The sequence below is a fragment of the Rattus norvegicus genome, chromosome 3, assembly GCF_021556685.1.
Source record: "Rattus norvegicus strain SHRSP/BbbUtx chromosome 3, alternate assembly SHRSP_T2T, whole genome shotgun sequence".
Classification (NCBI taxonomy): domain Eukaryota; kingdom Metazoa; phylum Chordata; class Mammalia; order Rodentia; family Muridae; genus Rattus; species Rattus norvegicus.
The window spans coordinates 17175726-17198901 of NC_141536.1; the positions used below are offsets into that span (position 1 = coordinate 17175726).

At 45.5% G+C, this 23176-nt stretch overlaps 1 protein-coding gene across 1 annotated transcript in view; it reads right to left on the reverse strand.

The window, feature by feature from the left end:
* Nucleotides 1-23176, reverse strand: part of C5 (complement C5) — a 98449-nt gene that overhangs the window by 9289 nt on the left and 65984 nt on the right. Inside the window, 8 exon segments of the mRNA NM_053020.1 lie at nt 4568-4625; nt 6431-6512; nt 8004-8066; nt 11338-11490; nt 13884-14089; nt 17180-17351; nt 19084-19179; nt 21270-21429. Coding sequence (NP_444179.1) covers nt 4568-4625; nt 6431-6512; nt 8004-8066; nt 11338-11490; nt 13884-14089; nt 17180-17351; nt 19084-19179; nt 21270-21429 — 990 coding nt within the window.

Genomic DNA, 23176 nt, shown 5'->3' on the forward strand with positions numbered 1-23176 from the left:
TCTGATCCTGAGAGCTTTAGAACCGCAGGAGATCTCGGAGCTATCTATCCCGAGGCTTTCCCAGCACACTGCTGATCTGACGCACAGAAATCACCCACCCACTCCATGACAACTGCCGAAGCCAGAGTTCAGCCCCGCGCCAGGGTTATACAGCTGGTTCACGCAGAACACTGCATGGATCCAGGTCTCTTGAATTTTTTAATTCTAGTTTTTCTAGCAGACTGCTTCCAAGGTAAACTACAGGTTGTATATTAGAAAGAGACCCGAAACCCTAATGCTAGCCCTAACGCTAGCTTTAACCCTGAGAATAGAGTGGAAGGAAACACATTAACATGTCAGCAGTCCTGTGTATGTCAGATTGTGCTTGGTTATATTTCCTTTTTCTTTTACTCTTGTCCGTTTTTTTTTTTTTTGTTTTTTTTTTTTTTTTCCAGAGCTGGGGACCGAACCCAGGGCCTTGCGCTTCCTAGGCAAGCGCTCTACCACTGAGCTAAATCCCCAACCCTCTTGTCCATTTTTTAAAGTTCTAGGGCATGGGTACCCCACAAAAATAACTCCCCAAAGACTGTTGTCTGGGAATTTGGGTAGTTTGAAGTTAAGAAGAAGCAAAGTGGGTAAATCGGAATTCATTCTCATTCTCATTCTCCCTCTCCCTCTCCCCTCCCCCTCTTTCTCTCTCTCTCTCCCTCTCTCCCTCTCCCTGAAAGAGGATCAGGAAATCTGGGTCATGTCCAGTCTCACAGAGCAGTTTCCACAAATCATTTTCTTATTTTTGAGAAGTATGAACACGTGTTTTCAACCATCTTATGACTCCCGGGCTCGGAGGGCAGATGCTTACTGTTACCATCAGACTGAGTCAGAGAACGGAGTCAGAGGAGAAAGGGGGCTGGGGTGGAGGCAGGAGAAGCAGGGGGAGAGCCTGGGTCCCAGGTGAGCCTCAGGAGAGTCAAAAGCATCTGCACGCTGGAGCTCGGGCTCAGGATGAAGAGATAGTTCACAATTGATTTCACCCCAAGGAACTGTCTTGGGAAGCAGGTGATTAGGGAGCAGCAGAAGTTCAAAAGCTGCGTCTTTTCCTCCGCCTCTCCATGCAGAGCACGAAAAACAGCTCTTATTGGGAATTTTTAAAATCTCGTTTACCACAATAAGTAAATTCCTTCAAAAAAAAAAAAAACCCCAAAACCCTGATTCATAAAAATGTAACTCCATTCCCACCGAAGGAGCGATTTAGAAGGAGTGTCTCAGCATCCCCTTAGCTGGGTAAGGAGAAAGAAGCAGGAATTTCTGGCTCACAGATGCAAATACAACTTCTTCGGGATGCAAAAGGACTCCAGAGTGGAGAGTATCTATGAAAAGGTCAGTGGAACTTCGTGACTGGTTGCCATGGGGACTGTTTCAATCATGGAACAGAAATCTTTCCTTCAAGAAGCCCTTTGCCTGCTGCCAAATTCAGCAATCTTCCCAGAGGCATTTTGTTGTAGAAATGAAATCCTTCCAGCCCCCTCTGCTTTTCTTAGGAGTGTAACAAGAGGTTGGAGAGAGAGAGAGAGAGAGAAACAGAGAGAGAGAGAGAGAGAGAGAGAGAGAGAGAGAGAGGAAGAAAGAAAGCTACACGAAAGAGGCCTCTGAATGTGAGGCTGTGCTGGCATGATTTTAACCAGGAGAGAGTATTTGAAAGCAGAGCATGTTTTTTTAAATAGTTCTTTTTTTTTTTTCCCCCTGGAGCTGGGGACCGAACCAGGGCCTTGCGCTTGCTAGGCAAGTGCTCTACCACTGAGCTAAATCCCCAACCCAACAGAGAATGTTTTTAATGAAGAAGGACTTTGGAATCTAGCCAATATAACTTCTTCAGTGTCACAGAGCCAAAAGCAACTTCTACCTGGGTTTTAAAGAACCCTCTGTCCCTAATCTGTAAAACAAACAAATAATAAAACGAACCCCCAAAACAAACCAAGGCAACTCACGAAAGATATGCTGTGTAGCCTCCCTGTGTATGTTGACCATTAGGCATCTTGTCACGAATGTTGGTAGGGATGACTTTTGAAAGTGCCTTTTTGTGTACAGCAGGGTTGGGGACAATCAAAAGTGTCAGAAACTCGGAGGTAAGACAGTCCAATGTGCTCTACAGGAAATGTCCAGAGAATGAACTGCCCTGCTCTGCCCTGCCCTGCCCTGCTCTGCTCTGCCCTGCTCTGCTCTGCACTGCCCTGCTCTGCTGAGGATTATTTCAGCGTTTCTTTTCCTCCTGGGGGCTCCTCAAGTGCACCACCCATTACCCCAGAGTGCTTCTCCAGTCAGCCCCAGATACCTCCTCGTCAGATCCTGTGTCCTGATTCTAGCTCTCCCCAGATGTTTGCTCAGACCGCATTGTGACTTGTGTTATAGGCTTCAAAGAGCTGTGGCATCTCTGGCACCCAAGAGGAGGGATGGCAGTGAGCTGGAAGAAAGGTGCTGGGAGGTGACCTTGGAGGAGAGACATTGGGGTGAGAAGAAACAAAGGGCGAGACCGCCAAGGGCAGAAGTAATGAAGCCGGAAGGAAGAAAGGGAAGGAGGAAGTTAGGAAGCAGGAAGGAGGGAGGGAGGAAGAAAGGGAAGGAGGAGGAGGGAAGTTAGGAAAGAAGGAAGGAGGAAGGGAGGAAGTTAGATAGACAGGAAGGGAGAGTGGGAGAGGAAGGAAAGAAGTTAAGAAGGAAGGAGGGAGGGAGGAAGAAAGGGAGGAAGGAAGGGAGAGTGGGAGAGGAAGGAAAGAAGTTAAGAAGGAAGGAGGGAGGGAGGAAGGAAGGGAGGAAGGCATTAAGGAGGGCTTCCTGTCAGGGAGTGAAGCCTAGGCAGTAACAAAATGCAGACAAGTGAGAGAGGCTGGGGTGAGGAGAAGCGGGTATTTCTTGGGACTAATCATAGACTGAGAGAGGTGGATTAGATACTGAATTGAGTGGCACCAGAGGCCTTGCCTCTGCCTCTAATGGACACTGTAGCAGGTCACTTCTCTTCCTTGGGTGTCGGCTCTTTTGTTTCTAAAACAGGGCTTCCTACAGTCGCATCAAAGTCTCTCCACTTAGAATCTAGTAGACGTTTTGCACCAATTTCAAGGTCCCCAATGGGCATTTTGGTATCATATATGATTATAGGCATGTATAGCCAGCAAAATACGATTTGGGGTTTTCCTGTTATTGATAATATAAGACTCAGGGCAGGTGGCTCTGTGAGGGGATGGAAAGAAGTGCGTGCGTTTCAAAACCAGGGCACATTTTACAGACACACTAGGAAGGAGGCCATGGCATGCAGACTTATTGACTCCAAAGATGCTCACATCCTAATCTCTGACCTGTGATGATGTTGTATAGCAACAGGGCTTTAGACATGGGACTTGAGTCAGGATTGGTGTGTGTGTGCATGTGTGTCTGTGTGTTGTGTTGTATATGTAGTGTGTATGTATGATGTGTGATGTGTGGTATGCAAGTGTGTGTGTGCTTTGTGGGTGTATGATGTGTGGTGTGTATGTGTGTCTGTGGTGTGTGTATGCAGTATGCATGTGTGTGTGCATGTGTGTCTGTGTGTTGTGTGTTGGGTTGTGTGTGTGCTGTGTGCTGTGTGTGTGTATGTGTGTGTGTGTGTGTGCTATGTGGAACATTCTGTCTGTGGTGTGTGGTCTGTGTGTGTGTGTGCATGTATGTGCTTGTGTGTGTGTGTGTGCACGTATGCGCGCGTGTGTGTTATTTGGAGGCATTCACTGGACTCACAAGATACTTTATAAAGGTAAGATGAAGGAGAGCAGAGAAGTCCTAACCATGACAAGGATCTAATTCACAGTGAGCCAGGATTGCCTAGCAGCAATAGGAAACTAATGGAGTAACCAGTTTAGGGTTTTGCACTCGCCAGCAGATGGTTTGACATGAAGACCATTCAGTTCTCAATGCTGGCAGCGTCAGTCGGGGGTGAGCTTTGGGTGCTTCTGAAGCTTATGACCTGAGTGTGCAGCCTGAGTCGAGAGCAGCAGCTGAAAGGCCCGAGTTGTTGGTGGGGAATGAGATATTTTCCCCCTGAGGATATGACCCACATGTGAGAAACCTTTCATATTTTCTTTCTCTAATAATTATATCAGATCTCTACCATTCTGAAAAACCAGCAGAAGCTATTATATTCTTTGAATCAGAAGAAGACAAAAACAAAAAACAAACAGACAGATGAAAACTCGGGAGAGATGGCATATCAGCAGACCCGGAGCTGCCTTCTAGAAAAAGCAGCCAAGGATTCCTGCTGCATTCTACACTTCAAAACAAACAACTTTAATTCCAGCACTCGAGAAGGAGGAGGCAGTTGGATCTCTGAGTTCGAGGCCAGCCTGGTCTAGAGTGAGTTCCAGGCCAGCCAGAGCTACCCAGAGGAACCTTGTCTTGAAAAACCAACAAAACAAAACAACCCCCCGAAGCCAACCAAGCATCCACCGCTGCCACAACCAACAGAAATGAACAATGGGGTACCCTTGGCTGTGTTAAAGGGCACTGAGGGTGCTGCTGCAAACTCGAGACCTCAGAACCTCCACTCCGTGCCTGGAACTGGGCTCACCTGGCACAGGCTATTATGCGCTTGTGTCCCGAGTCACTGTAGCTGAGGTAGCTGGAGGCTGGCACAGAGAAACACACAGATTACAAGCTAGGAAGTAACTGGTTTTTAAAGTTGTTTTGGAGCATGCTCTGACAGAATTGTTAATGAGAAAGTCTCTAAACACACTTAAGCACGATTTGTGATCTGGAAGTTGGCATTTGTGGAGATTTTAATGCTACTGACAAGACAGGATCTGTCCATTGCTGGAGAAGTGCTCTCCTCTCGAACATCTCACCCCCTGAGGAAGCAAGTATGTGTGGGCAATGCCTTTGAGGAATCTAGAAAGAGGAGGGAGTAGAGAGCTGTATCTGCTGGTGTAGAAGTTTCTTGAAGGAACAGGCCAGAGTTCCTGACCCCGAGTTCCTGATAAGGAAGGTATCCTCTGGCATTGTGACCCTGGAGCAAAGGTCAGAGGAGGAAGGCAGGAGCATGCAAGTGAACTTGGCTTTGGAAGTGTGGATGGCTTAACAGGCACAAGAAGGTTGTATATTTGACGAAAGGTGGGGGAAGCACACTTTTTAAAAAAAGACCATAAGTACTAGAGAAACTGAATGAGGTTATAAAGAAACCCGGGGGAGAAGGAGGTTTCTTGAAATAGAATCCTTACACAACGTAATCCAACGCAATGGAAAGTAAAAGCAACCCAGAGCCTTACAATCTGCTACACTGTGTACAACCTGCTACACTCTGTACAACCTGCTATACTGTGTACAACCTGCTGCACTGTGTACAACCTGCTAAACTGTGTACAACCTGCTACATTGTGTACAACCTGCTACACTGTGTACAACCTGCTACACTCTGTACAACCTGCTACACTGTGTACAACCTGCTACACTGTGTACAACGGGTTACACTCTGTACAACCTGCTACACTGTGTACAACCTGCTACACTCTGTACAACCTGCTACACTCTGTACAACCTGTTACACTGTGTACAACCTGCTACACTGTGTACAACCTGCTACACTCTGTACAACCTGCTACACTCTGTACAACTGGGCTACACTCTCTACAACCTGCGACACTCTGTACAACCTGCTACACTCTGTACAACTGGGCTACACTCTCTACAACCTGCTACACTGTGTACAACCTGCGACACTCTGTACAACCTGCTACACTGTGTACAACCTGCTACACTCTGTACAACCTGCTACACTGTGTACAACTGGTTACACTCTGTACAACCTGCTACACTGTGTACAACCTGCTACACTCTGTACAACCTGTTACACTGTGTACAACTGGTTACACTCTGTACAACCTGCTACACTCTGTACAACCTGCTATACTCTGTACAACCTGCTACACTCTGTACAACCTGTTACACTCTGTACAACCTGCTACACTCTGTACAACCTGCTACACTCTGTACAACCTGTTACACTCTGTACAACCTGCTACACTGTGTACAACTGGTTACACTCTGTACAACCTGCTACACTCTGTACAACTGGTTACACTCTGTACAACCTGCTACACTGTGTACAACCTGCTACACTCTGTACAACCTGCTACACTCTGTACAACCAGGCTACATTCTTTAAAAACACCAATTTCAAAACAGCAGCAGCAAGTGCATTCAGTTATCTGCTCTGTCATTTGATATTCATTTGTAATGGTAATTAAAATGGTATGTAAAGTTATTCCATCTGTTGTAATCAATGGCGGTAAGTTCACTTGGACGCCCGCCTACTTAATAACTAGATGAAGAAAAACAATTTTTTTTTTTGCACAGGCACACGTTTCCTAGTTAGGGACACGATCTACTCAACATTTTTAGTGTGTAGCTAAAACACTGCACACAGCAGGTTGCTTACCTTCAACTTCTTGGGTATCAATTTTCAAGTAAAAGCTGCAAAATTCCTCAGCGACACTAGTTTTGTGAACCACAGTTTTTACCTGTGTTGGGGAATGGAAACAAGAAGATTCCATGTGAAATGGGAAAATGGAAAGACCGTTGACAGGACTGTGGCAGAGATGGGAAGGCCGGCAGCTTTGGTGCCTTGCACATGTGTGTGAGTCTGTGACTCCACTGCTCAAACAAACGTGAAGAACCAGAAAAACCCAAATGATGATGTTTGTCCAAGCACAGTCTATAATACTAACACCCTACTCCCACAGGCTAGCTCCTGGGCTAACACCCTACTCTGCAGGTAGCTCCCCAGGTTAATACCCTACTTCACAGGCTTGCTTCTGGGCTAACACCCTATTCTGCAGGCTAGCTCCTGGGCTAACACCCTACTCCACAGCTCCTGGGCTAACACCCTACTCTGCAGGTAGCTCCCCAGGTTAATACCCTACTTCACAGGCTTGCTCCTGGGCTAACACCCTATTCTGCAGGCTAGCTCCCTGAGCTAACACCCTATTCTGCAGGCTAGCTCCTGGGCTAACACCCTACTCCACAGGCTAGCTCCCTGAGCTAACACCCTACTCCACAGGCTAGCTTCCTGGGCTAACTTCCTACTCTGCAGGCCAGTACCCAGGCTAATGCTCTCCTCTGTAGGCTCCCCGGGCCTGCAGATTCACTTCTTACTCTAGTCTCAGCCAGCCTAAGAAGAGCTGACTCCTCTACACACTTTCAAGGCAAACGAGTCCCTGTAAACATTTGGATGAGCAGGGTACGGTCACAAATAGATACACCGACAGCGACCAGAATTGAGAGAAAAACCAGACAACCCACTTTCCTCCGAGTCATCTAATAAACAGTCCTTTAAGCAGCAAACATGAGGAAGGCGGGAGCGTTATCAGAAGCATCGGTGTGATTTCTGCTCAGAGTGCAACTCTAAGCTGTGTGGATACACACAAAAAACAAAGAACACCGACCCCAAGGACACTGAGTAAGTGAGAGAGAGGACTATGTTACAAACCATAAAATACACACGCCATGCACCTCACAGCACACACACACACACACACACACACACACACACACACACAGAATTTACAGATTGCACACTATGTAACAATGTGGATGCTTTCTAAGTTGCCGTATGTATACACACATCTTTGTTAGGCAAACCTTTTCATCCTGCAAACATCATAGAATATATTTATATAAAGTAGGGTAGTATGGCATCACTAGCTGTTGTCTTATGTGACCATAATATATGTAGCCATTTGTTGGCAGAAATACCATGATGCGGTGCATGATATATGCAAAATACAAATGTTCCCACCAATGCATGGAGGGTGTGCATAAAAGGACCACCAGTTATTGTCTAAAATAAACCATGAGAATTGTCAAGACATCATAAATGGGAGAATTAGATAAATGAATCCTACTTCAGCCATGGTAATCCCAAGACATTTCTGTGACTTTGAATAAAGCAACGTATTTTTTCTCATGTTATCTAGACACACAGCTCTCCACAGCACCAGTCAAATACTCACATATACTGTAGCCAAGCCACTGCTATAGCCTGTGGTGACGATGAGGTCATCATTGAGGGGTACCTGAAGGGATGGATAGAGAAACCATGCTTTTGTTCTTCATTTAACAAAGCGAAGAAAGGAGTCAGCTCTTCTCTCATTTCTCGTGAAATTAAGTAGATGACATTGAAGATCTCCATAGAGCAGGCTCTAAAAGATGCTATGACCTCCCGCCCCTGCCTTCCACCATAACAGGATGCTCCTCTCCTGAGCAAGCCAACTAAAGCATCAAATCAGAGGGATATATATTTTTATGTAAACACATATAAATATATATTTATAAAAATATATGATATATGCATTCTATTCATTAATTATAGATGTATACACACACATATATTTATTGTGAAACTAGTTAGTTATTCCCTTTTTTTTTTTGGTTCTTTTTTTTTTCAGAGCTGGGGACCGAATCCAGGGCCTTGCGCTTCCTAGGCAAGCGCTCTACCACTGAGCTAAATCCCCAACCCTAAGGGAACAAAGTCCATTTGCAGTCTAGTTCAAGACTCACATCTCATGTGCCAGTGGGGATTGTTTTCATAGGGATCAGGATGCAAGATGCAAGGCTCTGAAGTGGCCATAATATGTGCCTCTACTACCTCCTGTTTGCACCCCTCTTCTATATTTTACTTTATGTATGTGAGTGCACCATAGCTGTCTTCAGACACACCAGAAGAGGGCATCAGATCCCATTACAGATGGTTGTGAGCCACCATGTTGTTGCTGGGAATTGAACTCAGGACCCCTGGAAGAGCAGTCAGTGCTCTTAACCACTGAGCCATCTCTCCAGCCCCTCTCTTCCACTTCTTGATGGTACATCTTCCTTGCTTCTGACTGGCTAGCGCTTATTAAAACCCCACCCAGATGCCCCACGCCACGCTCCTGGAACTCTACCCCAAGCCTCTGGCTACCCCACTTAATCCTGCTAAAAATCTGCTTGCTGTTTCCACTCCCCGAGAGAAAAGTGAAGACAGACACAGCTAAACAACCGTCCTCCCGAGAGGCACTCTATCATCCACCCACATGTTCAGTAGTTCAGGGACATTGCAGAAGAGATGACTTTGATCAAGGCTGAAGACTCAGCCCCCACTCCCTCCCCACTTGCCTCTTCCACTTCTCTTTTCCTGGCACCGTGGTGTCAAGGGGCTTGGTACACATTTAAGTTTGCCAATCTTTCCTTCAAACTTTACTAAACCCAGGGAAATAGACCACGTTTCCTATTGTCCCTGACAGGATACAGCAGCGTTTACCCAGGGAATGAGTGCTTCCAGATGCTAAATGGGAAAGGCTTTAAATGAGTCTAGGAAATGTTGTGCATTGTACCCCATCTCTGCCCCCGATCCTCTCAGAGTCACCGTGCCTAGTAACAAGCATTAGAAACCAGATTTAACCACATTTGACCATGTCTATTATTCAGCTGCCTAACTAATTGCTTCGTGTGGCACATTTTAGGAAAAGCTGCGGTAGAGAATTCAAGCTAGATAACGGCAGCCCAGGTTTCACTACAGTGTGAAAGCATCAAGACTGAGGTATTATTTTAAGACGGCAAAAGGCACCTCACAGCATTACCTCCTAAAGACAGAAATAATTCTGTCTACTCGAAGCAGGGTGTGCGAAGCATCATTAGTATCACCCAGAAAGAGCATCTCAATGAGGGACCACGTTGGTCTCTATTGGGTTGGCCATGAGCACGTCTTTTAGAGCAGAGCTTTAATTATGCTAATTTATACAGGAAGACCCGCCTACTGTGGGCGGCACCATTCTCTGGACGCTGGACTGAAAAACCCAGAGCAAGGGAGCTGAACGTAAGCATTCCCACAGTTGCCGGGACTGTGGACACGGGTAGCCGCTTAAAGCTCCAGCCTCTTTGATTTTACCTGCAGTGATGGGCTGTATCCTGGAACTGTGAGTTAAACCTTTTCTCCCACATGTTGTTTTGTCGGGTATTTTATCGCAGCACAGGGCACGAAAATAGGATACAGCCCCACTATGCTGTTCTGACCTACAGCTCCTCATTAGAGCTTAGACTCTGGTGACTTCTAAATGTTCTCTTGGACAAGAGATATAATCCCAACCTAGAGGCCACAGCATGCCACCCAGAGGTAGAGAAAATATGGACACAAATGGATCTGCAGATATCACATGACTGGCACAGATTGACAAAGCCATGCCCTAAACTGGAGAGATGGCTCAGTGGTCAAAATCACTGACTGCTCTCCCAGAGGACCTGGGCTCAATTTCTGTACCCACCCTCATAACTGCCTGTAAGTCCAGTTTCAGGGGGTCCGACACCTTCACACAACTATACAAGCAGGCAAAACACCAATGCACATGAAATAAAAATAAATAAATTATTTAAAAGAGAAGAAAGGGCCATGCCTAATGTTGTCAGAACTGATTTTTTTTTCCCAAAGGAAGTTGGAAATCAGATCTGTATTTGAAATGTTTGGACCATTAGTTATTGGCATAGATTTTTGTCTATGGCCATCAACCTTATCTATTGTTATAATATTATTATATTAATATCCCTCTACGAGCCATGGTTTATGATTTTTTTGCCTAAATTTTATTTCTCATATCTATTTACTTTGACAAGCATGGATCTGTAAGGCGTGTCAGTCAGGAGTATTTCCATTGGCTTATATATTAAATGCACTAAATTCACAGATAACTAGAAAAGTGTGCATTAGACTGCTGGCTGCGGACTGTCAACAATAACAGTATAGAATACTTTGCCTAATGTATCTTTTCTTTGGGAAACTTTCATAACCCCATTGGAGTTTTCCCTTTAAAAATAATCTAGCTTTTAGACATGGAGCAAGGAGTCTAGTGACCCAGAGCTAGCTACAGTCTGTGTGCCAGACCAAGGGTAAAAGGGACCAGCAGCAGGTGCCTGACATGTGCTTCATGTCTCTTCAATCGTGCTCTTGTGTGTGCTGCTACATATGTCTGTTCTTTACCCGACTGCCCCTTTCCGATCCTTCCAGATAGAGCCTATACACATAGGCATACTAAACTGTCCCCTACGTAGAACGTGTCAGCCTGGATCAGGAGGCTGCCTCTGCACTGCCACAGAGGTGTTTCAGAACTCTTGCGTATTTAAATGACTGTCCCTCCCCAGGACTTGAGTTCTTTGTATCACCAGTGATGACGATCTAAGAGGATCCCTGATTAGGAGTCAGGAGGCACTTGATGCTTGTTTAAGCAGTGACTAAAGACACGCATTCACCAAGGACAGAAGGGATGACTTAAACGGTCTCATCTGATTGTAAAATATTATAAAAATTGCCTTCATTACCTCCACTGGCCTCCCGAGGAAGTTCTTCTCTGTCACTTTATACTGGTAGAAATCCCCTTTGTGTTTGTAGGAGACATTGATATCCATATCCAAATGAAGTTGTTTAACCAGGAGTGAATACTCTGTCAGGCCCTCGATGGCGTTAATGGTATCCTAGCGATAATCCACAAGGCACGAAGGCACTGTTAGTTTATGTATTCATGTTCAGTTTACAATAGACCCATCTTCTTTTTGACAATGGGGTTCTGATACATCGACTTGAACTCGAAATGCTTTTACTTCGGCCTCGCAAGCTCTGCTGTGCACCCAGCTCTGTAATTCCCTTCTTGGGAGATGGTAGGCAGCACCGTCTGGAGATGAAACTCCAGCTGACCGGGTGAAGCAGGTTGAGGAGCTATTGAGGAGGTATAAGGAAGGTTACTCTCCTCCACAGGGAGGAACTGTTTTTAGCAGGAAGAGGAAGAAAGTGTGGCCTCGGTCTGGGTTCACTAAATCCTCAGTACACATATCCTCAGGCAAAGTCACTCTGAAAATTGCCTTTGACTCTTTTGCGCCCTATAGTCTCAGCTTAACCACCCCCACAGCGAGGCCAAAAACTATCTCTTCCTGATCATCATAGCGTTCATTTCCTGGCCCTCCATTTAGAATGGTATCACTTATGTTATTTGATTGCTCCCTTCCTCTCTGCACTGTAAGATTCATGGAGCACACAGGTATCCACATCTTCCTTGGTGTGTGTGGTAGGTGACTGTGTCCATCAAAGTTCACATGTTGGGAACTTAATGTCCAATGTGGCAATGTTGGGGAGTGGGGGGCAGTATTTAACTGGAGGTGTGTGGATCATGGTGGCGCCACCCTCACAAATAGGTAAATGTCCTTGTCCTTATAAAAGAATGAATCTGTCTCTTCTCTCTCTGTTCCCCTCTCCTCTCCTCCCTTTCCTCCTCTCTCTGTTCCTCTTTCTCCTTCTCTTTGTCCTTCCTGGGATGACACAACAAAGATGGTTTTGCCAATTATGGCCCCTCAATCTTTGTCTTTCTGTCCTTGAGACACATGGGCTAGCACACTTCTATTAATTATAAATTACTCATGCCTGACACAGTGTCCGTTGCACCTCGTATGGATACATGGTTGCTCTTCAAACAGTATTTGAGGAAGGAATACTTGAACAAACTATCATTCTGGATCTTCCCTGTCTTCTTCTATAATGTGAGTATCTGTGAGTAGATATTAAACGTCTGGCCACTCCTGTGTCTATAGCAGTAATGCTAATCAATGGAGCACATTTTCCTGCTAAGCCTGTCTCTCCACAGTAAAACCCATTAAGCAATCACTAAATTGATCTAGAGAAACCCCTGTACTTCGTACAGATGCACCACCATTATGTAAACATCCAGAGGGCAAAGATGCCCTCTGAGCTCAACTTTAAACACAGACGCACAGTCGCATAGTCATGAACCACTTCATGAGTAGTGAGCATGAGTAGCATGCTCTGAAAATGGATTGCTGGGTAATTTCATAACTGTGTAAGCATCACTGAGTGTGCTCACACAAACCTGGGCAGTGCAAGTCAATCACAAACAAGAGGCACGGTGAACACGACGCCCCAGTGTGCTGCTTGTGAAACATGCATGTATAAGTAAGGTTCCATTTCAGAAGCAGAATGAACGCATTCTCAGTAAGGACAAGGTGTGTCCAGGGCTGGGGATGCATTTGGATGTAGACCATGTCCTTAGTAGCCGAGAGCTCCTGCGTTCAATCCATAGAAACCACAGATAAGCACACGAGCCAGTAGTGGAGCTGTCTGTCATCTTTCCAAGCACCACTGCACTAGTTTTAGGTGTCACATGTGTATGTGATTGGTAGCGCGGTAAGTTTGCTCACACCAGCATCAGCACAAGCATGTAATGTGTTACATACAACATTAAGATGACCACAAATCTAGTGGTAGGCAATAGGAAGGTTTTAGCCCTGTTATAATTTTGTGAGGCATCATATTTGTGGTCTGCCACTGACCAAAACATTGTTACGTAACACGTGACTGTGTATTATCCAACCGCATAACAGTGGTACTTGATAAGTAGATAGCTGTAGTGTCAGTCTTGCAGGAGAGGACTCACCAGCACCTTTGCTTCCATGGCAACCACTGCTCATTAAACAGGATGTGATGTGATTGCTGATAATCTACGAGCCTTCCACGGTCTTTAAAGACAGTGAAAGCAGCACACCGGGCATAGGCTCAGGGAACATTGGTGCTGATGTGGATCCTTGACTAAGCCTCCTTAGGCTCATGTCCTCTTCTGAATAGTGATGTCACCAATACAGTTAACCTCCAGGGTCCTATGATACTAGACTTGAGTTGTACCTACGGCAGTTCATTTGTGAGTCATGGAGGCCAAAAAGAGTGTAAAAGGTGTATGTGGGAAACAAGAACATGGATCAGGCTAAGAACATGCCAAGAACATGCTAAGAACATGATAAGAACATGCCAAGAACATGCTAAGAACATGACAAGGACATCTAAGGACACACTAGTGACATGTTACCTGGGTGGAATAAAAGCCGCCTCCATACCTCTGCTCCTCAGATAGCCACTTGATGATCGGGTTGACATAACTCGTCTCCTTCAGGTTCAGGCTGGTGAGCAAAGCATAGGCCGTGGTTTCTACCATACCTGCTGTGCCGCTGTTGGGTGCTGAGCTGTCTGGACGTTGGAGAGTGTCTCTCCAGAAACGGTAAATGGGCGGGTCTCCTGAGGTCAAAACAGGACATTCTTCAGTAGAGGTAAAGACAAGAATTTGATGCAATCCTAGCACGTGGTGACTGCTCTCTCATTTCTAGAAGTCTCTCTTCTCTGTAAGAGCTTCATCAAGGTGGCCAAGAAAGATTGAGATCCCATATCACAGTGCCCCTTGTCCCCATTGTAGAAGGATGGCTACAACGTGCTAGGGAGTACATCCGGTCTGACAGTGGGGCAGCAGGCCTGATCAGCTAGGACTTAGCAGACCCAGATATCTGGGTCTATCCTCTACCCTCTCTGGTTAGCTGACTTCATCGATCCAGGAAGTTCATTAGTTCTGTGGGACCTAGTCTCCCAATACTGTACATAGGCAACATTCGCTCCCATTTGGTGAAAGTCACAAGAAATACACAGGGGAATGAGTTTATAGGCCAGCAAACACCACCCGTAGATGAAGGGTTGTTATTATTCACATCAGCAGAATAAACTTGACATGATATCTTTCTCCTTGGAGGAAAAATACCATAGCCTGGAATGCCTGAGGTGAAACCAAGATTGGCAGGTAGGGTTTCTCTCTTTGGGACAGAAAGCACCCATATTCTCCTAAGTGCAGCATTTCCCATAGCATAGGTCCTATCTTACATTTGCTGCTGCTGCTCCAGTAACATGCAGGGATCACTGCAGACCTTTCTTGGAATAATTTGTTTTTTTAAATAGTAAGGTAAGATTTTTTTGGGGGTGTGTGTGTGTGATGGTTTGCATATGCTTGGCCCAGGGAGTGGCACTATTAGAAGGTGTGGCCTTGTTGGAGGAAGTGTGTCACTGGAGACCCTCCTCCTAGCTATCTGAGGATGCTCAGTCTGTTCCTGGCTTCCTTTGGGTGAAGATGTAGAACTCAGCAGCCCCTGCACCATGCCTGCCTGGGTGCTGTGATGCTGCCATGCTCCCGCCTTGATGACAGTGGACTGAACCTCTGAACCTGTAAGCCAGCCCCAATTAAATGTTGTCCCTTATAAAACTTACATTGGTCATAGTGTCTGTTCACAGCAATAAAACCTTAACTAAGACAGAAGTTGGTACCAGGAATGGGGTATTGCTGTGATAGGCCTGACCATGCTTTTGTTTATAAGACTTGACTTGGTCATGGTGTCTGTTCACAGCAGTAAAACCCTAATTAAGACAGAAGGTTAGTCTAATTTTGAGGTGTCATTATACAATTATCACATGATTCACATGACTCTGAGGACAATAGTTTTTATCCTGCTCGTACTCAGATTTCCCATGCTTAAAATGAAAGGTTTATTTAGGTTTTAAATACTATTTGAATTATTCAGTTCTCCCCTTGCTTTTAAAGGGTATGATTTCATAATGTATCTTACAATTCCCAAGACATTTTTTATGCTATTTCTGATGCATCAAAGAAGTGGTTTCGAGGTGTTAAAACTTAGACATTTTTAAATGATGACAGAGACGACATTTTGTAGATAATCATAAGCCTCGCATAAAACTTGTTTAATGTTTAGAAAACTCAGATTGGGACAGGGCTCAGAACTGCCAGCCATGCCGATGGCCCCTTCTGCCTCCTAGTGAGATGTAAGTCAGACCACACACTCCTGGGCCCAGTGGCTTCTGGTGGCTTAAAGTGCAAGTGAGAGCCGGCTGTGCCTGCGTCGGGCAGCCCTGCCCTGGAGGACATGGTTTGGGAAGTGGAGGCAGAACAGGCCAATTTCAACATCAGCTTATCTGCTTTCATGGACACTGCTGTGACTTAACTTACGCTGGTTTGTTCTTGCTGAACCAGTGTTGGATAGAAAGCAGTTGGGCCATAAGGATAGATAAGTGGATGCTCTTCTGGGGTACAGGTTAGTTACTCTAGTTCAACCCTCTTTTCTGTCTCCTCACAGTGTCCACTTGCTTTCCCACCACGAGGGCTTCACCAGAAGCCATTATGATGTTGGGCTGTGCACTCAGACTCGCAGAGCCATTGGTTAAAAGGAATCTCTTTCCATTGCCTGTCTCTGATACTCCGTTGTAACAACAGAGCATGAGCCGAGACAGGTGTTTTAACCATTGCACAACTGTTTGCATAATCCTGGTGATCCGGTACTGACCCCTAATGACCTCCTCTGCCTTCCATCCCTCCCTCACCTCTCCTTCCCTGGTCTTACTTCCTGCTCTTCTTCTCACTGATCAGCACACCACTGGCCTTCATGCTGCTACTGAAGCAACAGGACTGCTCAGGCCACAGGGCATTTGCATCTGCTATTTCTCTACAGGAAGGAGCCTCCTAGATAGCCTTGGGCCTTGCTTCCTCCCCTTTCACATTTACATTCAAATACAGTTATAGTTTGGCCAATGGCAGACCACATGTGACATTATTTACCCCAGGGTTGCCATGGCGATAGGACTTAGATCCGTGTCAATATACTCTGTGATGCAGTGGGAAACCATTTCTCTGAATACACTGAGTGGCACTCTGCTCTATCTTGTTCTTGTGGCTGACACCCAGTTGGGTGTTTTAACTTCGTTTATTGTATGTGTAGGTAAGTGGGTGCACGTGTGCATGGTATGCTTGTGGAAGTCAGGGGACCACTTTCAGGAGACGATTCTCCCGTCCCGCCAGTGTTGGTGATTGAACTCAGGTCCTGGGGCTTAGCAGCAAGCTCCTTTACTTACTGAGCCATCTTGTTAACCCTGGATGTTTTGCTTCTTTTTGTTTCTGTCTCGTCTGGCACTCTCCATCTCCCTGCCTCAGTTTCTCAAGTGCTGGGATTACAGGAATGCACTACCATACCCAGCCAGCTTAGATTTGTTCTGCTCTGGTTATATTCGTTGATTTGTCCCTTGGGTGTAGAACAGTGCCTGGGTACAGGAAGATGCCATAGGCTGCTTCATACTTCTGTGTTGAATGAACAAATATGCATTTCCTGAGTGAGTAATGATTTGAGAAACAGGATTCATCACCGTGCAGTGTGAATGGTTAGTTCCATATGGGCAAGGATGGCATCTTTGTCTGCTTTCACTGCACCCACTTCCCAGGAGCACAGACCCTGGGTGCTCAGCCAGCGTCCTGCTGAGCAACTGTGTGGGGCGAGGTCCTACCTTTAACCAAAGCTTCCCTCTTCAGGGCTGACACAATAGAACGAAACTTCGGGTGGGTTCTGTCTCCCAGGGAGAGAGCATAGGCCACAATGGCCAGGGTGAAGGTGCTCTTGGAAGGCAGGGTCCTTTCAAGTAGGAAGGAGTCAGCTTTAGCCAGCGCTGTGTAGATTTTCTGGAAGCAAGAGCAGAAGATAATTAACTTTCCTTTCCCAACCTCAGCCTGTAAACTGAGGAAAGCACCTCTAGGGTTGCTGGGTTGGGAGGTGAGGGTATGAAGAAGACCCTGGGGACCTGTGAATACAATCAACAAAGCAGATCCTTTAGAGAGAAGGGGTAAAGATATCTCAGAAGAAACCACTTGGGTGTCCAGTTTGGCTTATGCTTTGCCATCGAGTTCCTGTTTCCCTCCAGAAGTTTGTTCCTTGAGTTTCTGATACATCACTGGCCCAGCCCCTGGGGAGAAGCACCAGGACAAACAGGATTTTCATCCTGTGTCAGCGGAGCCAAGACAGTCTCGTGTTCAAAAGGATTATACCAAGACAAAACAGAAGAGAACCAGAGCTGCTGGAGCTCTCTGGCTTTCCAAATGCCTAGGAAGAGTTCTGGTCATGTCCTGAGGTTGCCAGAGAGCTGCTATGGATGAGGGGCCAGGGAAAGCCTGCCAGCATCCTGCCGGGCTCCTCTTCCAGATCAACCTGTGCATCCTGAGGGCATGGTTGCCAACCAGCATCTACCTGCTGGGACCTGGTTCTTGTTGATTATTTTCTCGTGAGTGTGAACCCGGCTGGTTATGGATCTGCCCAAACAGAATGTCTTTGTTCCTGTGGATTTCATTCAGCAACTCCCATTGAACACTGGGATTTCAGCTCAGTTGTGTAGTCTGCTTGACTTCGACTTTGCAGGCAGGAATCCTTAACCTGAGTGCAGGTCTCTAACTCTTTCCACAAACGGCTGTTATCTGTGTTAACCTTCAGAAGCTTTTACAGCCTTGTTCTTTACAACATGGACTCACATTGGACCTGGAGCTTCCTGATAGGCTATACTGGCTGCCCAGCAAGTCTCAGAAATCCTCCTGCCTCTGCCATCCCAGAGCTTGGAATATAGGTGTGGTTGTGTGGTGATCATGTCTACCTAACTTTTCATACTCAGATCTTTATGCCTCAGTGGCAAGCACTTGGTAAAGATCTCCCCTCTTCTACCTCTGGAAGCATCTATGCTACTGTAAGGAGGCAGATTTCTCCTTACTTCCCCAGCTTCCAAGCAAATGAAAGATTACAACTCCAAAAAAAGTAAAACTGATTGGATGGCAGGGAGTCTCTGCACTACTGAAGTCAACAGCAAAGTTTAGCAGAGACAAGATCAGAGATGAGAGTGGGAACCCGGGGGCTGGAGAGATGGCTCAGCAGGCTAAGAGAACTGGCCACTCTTGCAGGAGACTGTGTCCTTATGAGGTGGCTCGCAGCTACCTGGAATTCCAGTTCCAGGGGACCTGATGCCCTCTTCTGGCCTCTAAGGTGGACAAGCAGGCACACACACACACACACACACACACACACACACACACACACACACATGCACGAAGATATGATTTAAAATTAAAAAAGAGAGGGGGAGCTAGGCACATTGCATCATTCTCCCATCACGGTCCCAGATAGCTACCCCAGCTCTACAATGTAGTGTTCAGTAACCGTGAGCCATGGGAGGTGACACTTACCGTGTCAGCTCTGTCAACTCATGATGAGTTTGCAGGTCAGACTGCATGCTAGAATCTATCCCAGTTAGTAAACCCTTGGATTCTGATCTTAAGATTATTTCCAATAATGTGCAAAACAGTGTGAGGTGTACGCTGGTGAGCCCTATTGGGGTAGGCTAAGCCAAGCTAGGGAAAGCAAACTGGTTCTTACCTCCGTGGGGCATATGCCAATAGCCTTTCTAATTCCAATCACAGAAAAGGCTGTAAGATATAAAGTGTTCTCTTGGGCTTCAGCAGGCAAAGTACCCTAGAACAAACAGTGTTTTAAAAGAAGTGAATGTTCTGGTTCAAAACTCTTTTGGTGATGTCTCTATGTTTCTACATCATGCACTGTAGCTGGATGCTTACTGTTGCCCAAGAACCCTGGAGTTCTGTCATGCCTGCCTTAGTCTGACTCTCCCATCTTCACCTGTCAGCTCCATCTCATGATTCTTCAACACATTCAACCCCTCCCCTCTCCTTCAAGATCCTATAAAAATACCACATCTGCTCTGAGGCTCCATATAGGCCTTCCAGGGTGACCCAATGGCAGGCTAACAAGACCTCCGGTGGAGTTGTTCTACCTCTCCAGACTTATACCTCTCACATTCTAATTCTCTTGGCTATAGTTCTTTGAATAAATTCCACTTTTTCCTCTTCTTCTCCTTTCTCCCTTCTCTCTTCTCTTTTCATCTGGAATTAAAATTTCCAGGCATAATAGATAGGCATATGAAAAGTGTTACACATTACTAGTCGTCATAGGAACTCAAACTAGAAGCACAATGAGTTGTCCATGCACGCTGTTGCCATGGATATGACGGAAAGCTAAGATGTAAATGTTGCCAAGGGTGTGGAGGAAAGAGAACTGCACCATTGCTGGGAAATTAGCACAGCCACTATAGAATACAGTACTGAGGTCTCTAAAAAATTAAAAACAAAACTACTGGTATACCAGCTCTATTCCACGAGGGTATATACTCACGGAGGGAATTAGGATCTCAAAGACACATTTCACTCCCCTGTTTTACTGCAGCACTGTTTGTGACCACAAGATTTGGGACACCCCTCCCCCCACATTTTACAATGGGTTTTATATCATAAACATGGACCTTTTTGGTAAAAAGAACAAATAAGTTAACTTTGAAGAAAAACTCAGATATGTGGCTGACTCAGCGTCCTGTTTCTGCCTCTCCTACATTTCCCAGGAGTTACATGTGCAACAATGTAGACTCATCCCCTGCTATCAAGGAAGGGGCTCCTGTTGTGGTTTGCCCTGGAGTTATCTGTATTTTGATGCTAATCCCACTGCCTGAAGGACAGTTACTACTCAGGAATCAGGTGACTTCACCAGAACCTTCTCCCCATTGAATTTGTAAAATACAGGTGAGGGGCAGGTACAGAATAGAAGGAGGCCTGTCATTGTAGGAGAAGGAAGGATGGGCAAGAGAGAAGTTTGAAGGAAGAGGAGGAGACTGGAACGGAGAGGAGAAGAGACAGTAAGGAGAGGGCCAGAAGCCATGGCAGGTGATGTTAAGATTCCGCTCTGTGTATTTACAGGTTGTTATTAATGTTCTTAAGGGATGGATGTGTACTGGGCTTTGTATGTTTAGGTGGGCAATTATATCTTACCAATCGGGTCAAAGATTATTGTGTTTTGTGTTCTTTTATGTGAAAGTTTGAGTGTAGGAAAGTGTGCAGTGGAGACACTGGGCCGCTGTGGAGTTGGGATGTTTTTCTGCCAAGATATCTAGCAGACATCTTGGGGCACTGCGGTGCCAGACCAAGCGAGGTAAAAGACAACCTTGCTTTATTTATTTTTGTATTTTTTACAACAGCCTCCCTTTCACTAACAAGTACAACACACTTGAAAACCCTTCATGTCAAATTTATGTGTTAATTGTCATCCTGACCCCATCTAAAATCACCTGGAATGGGTCTCGACAATGCCTTGTCTAGATCAGGTTGGCCTGTGGGCAACTTTATGGGTAATCGTTGGCAAGAAGATAAGCCCCCTGTGGGCAGCATCATTCCCTAGGTTGGGGTCCTGGACTACAGGAGAGTAGTTACAGTGAGCTGAGCACCTGGGAGCCTGCATTCATTCTCTCTTCATGGTGTGATTAGCTTGGTTCCTGCTGCCATGACTACCTGGGTATAGTGGGCTGGGGCCTGCACCTGTGAGCGGACGTAAGCCCTTCCTCACAGAACTTCCTCTTGTCAGGGCATTTTATCACAGTGACACACTGAAACGAGGACAATTGTATATTTTCCCCTCTTCCTTAGCCTCCCTATAATAGGATGGGAATAAAATGAGAGACTGTAAATAAAACTAATGTTAATTTACATATTGGATTTCCTCACCTGTAATTTTATTGGTAGATATTGGGAATTTTCCTTGAAAGATCCATTTTCCAGCTGACACTTCTCAATCAGCCATAACAAGGAGTTACAGATCGAGTATTGGTCTTGTTTCACATACTTGTTCACCTGTCCAAGCACTCTCAGAGCAAAAGCTGTCAGCCTTCAAGACAAACCACACACAGATTTTAGAACACCCAGTCTCTCCTGGCTTTCTAGTGACAGAGTAGTTTATTTGCAGACTTTATTCAGACATACAATTCTAGAGTAAGTCATCATTTTACAAGGAGACAAAAAAAAATCTTCAAAATATCCTGTCAACAAATATAAACAGTACACTTTTGCTTATGACACTGTTAGCTAGCACTAGAGCTAAGAGTTGATTTCTGGTTAAAAAAAAAAGCCATGTTACAGTTAAAGGTCACAGGGTGAAGAAAACAGTTTTGAGCTCAAGTACTGATCCATAAAGGCAAGATGTACTAGAAGAAAATCACTGGCAACAGAGCCTCACTGAGGTCCGGCTTCTTTCTGCAGCCTCCCTTCCTGTTGAGCTCTGCTGTGGACTCAGAACCCCCACATGACAAGGAAGTGTTACTTACTGATCTCACCTACTTAGACAGCAAGGGGCTCCTGCCCACCAGCAGCCACACCAGACTAACACCAAGGACAGAGTTCATGACCTCTCTAGCTGCCCAAGAGCCTGCTCTTGGAGCCCTCTCATGTCCTTTTGGGTCTTTGACTTTTTTTTCCTGAGTTAAAAACTCTGTTTTAGCCAGGCATGGTGGTGCAGGCCTTTAATCCACTTCATGGGAGGCAGAGGCAGGAGGATCTCTGTGAGTTTGAGGCCAGCCTGGTCTACAAAGCCAGGACAGCCAGAATGATTTATATAGAGATAGAACATCTCGAAAAAAAATTGTTTTAACTGTATTTTTAAATGCATTTAAAGAAAAAATTCTAACAGCAAAACTTTTCAAAAGTCTCAAAGCACCAAAGAATAGTTAAACAACGACAACAATGTAACTCTCTCCTCTCTGAGTCCCTGTCCATCTCTCAACAGGCATCTACTGATTCCAGCCAACAAATGCAAACTGCTCACCCATGATGATTGCACTGTTAGCTAGCACACAAGCTAAGAGCTCTTCCAAATGGCAAATGGATGTCTAGAAGCTTCTTGTCCACCTATCAATTCCACTGTATTAAAACATATAATATTTACATTTTCCTGTAGAAAATGTGCTTTTCCCATTAGTATCCTTGTGGGTTTTACTTTGAGGCAGGGTCTTGCCGTGTAGCCCTGGAAGCCCTGAGGCTGGACACAGATCTAAAGGGGAGGGTTTCAAAACCAGCTGATGATTCTGACTCACTGAAAGACAGAGAGTTCAGTGAAGAACCAGGAAGTGTGTTTGAGAAAGAAAGTAATGACTTGGGGGCGCATTGTATCTGGAGCTCTTTGTACCCAGACACCCAAAAATGTGGATCTGGGGCGGAAGAGAAGTTCATTAGAGACATTGGACAGGGAACCCGTTTACATTGAGGTCATGGAGGTCTGGCAAAGATAAGACTGTTCAAGAGAGATTACAAGGAATAAGAGGCCAAGGATGAAATTTTCGAAAACATCTAAAATTCACTTACTGTACCTTGCTGGGAATGGTTGTGTACCATTCCTTCACACAATCCTAGCGCTCTGAAGGCAGAGGCAGGAGGATGGCTGCAATCCAGGCACGGTCTAAATAGTAAGTTTCAGACCAGACATAAAAAGACTGTCAAAAATTCTAAATTATTGCAGACTGTAAGCATGTTTTATGCGGTAGGGCCTTTGGGGTACTGGGCACACATCAAGTCTTGTTTTATCTCTCACCTTATAATACAGCCTGACTTTGAACTTATGCTCAATAACTCTTCCCCCCAGG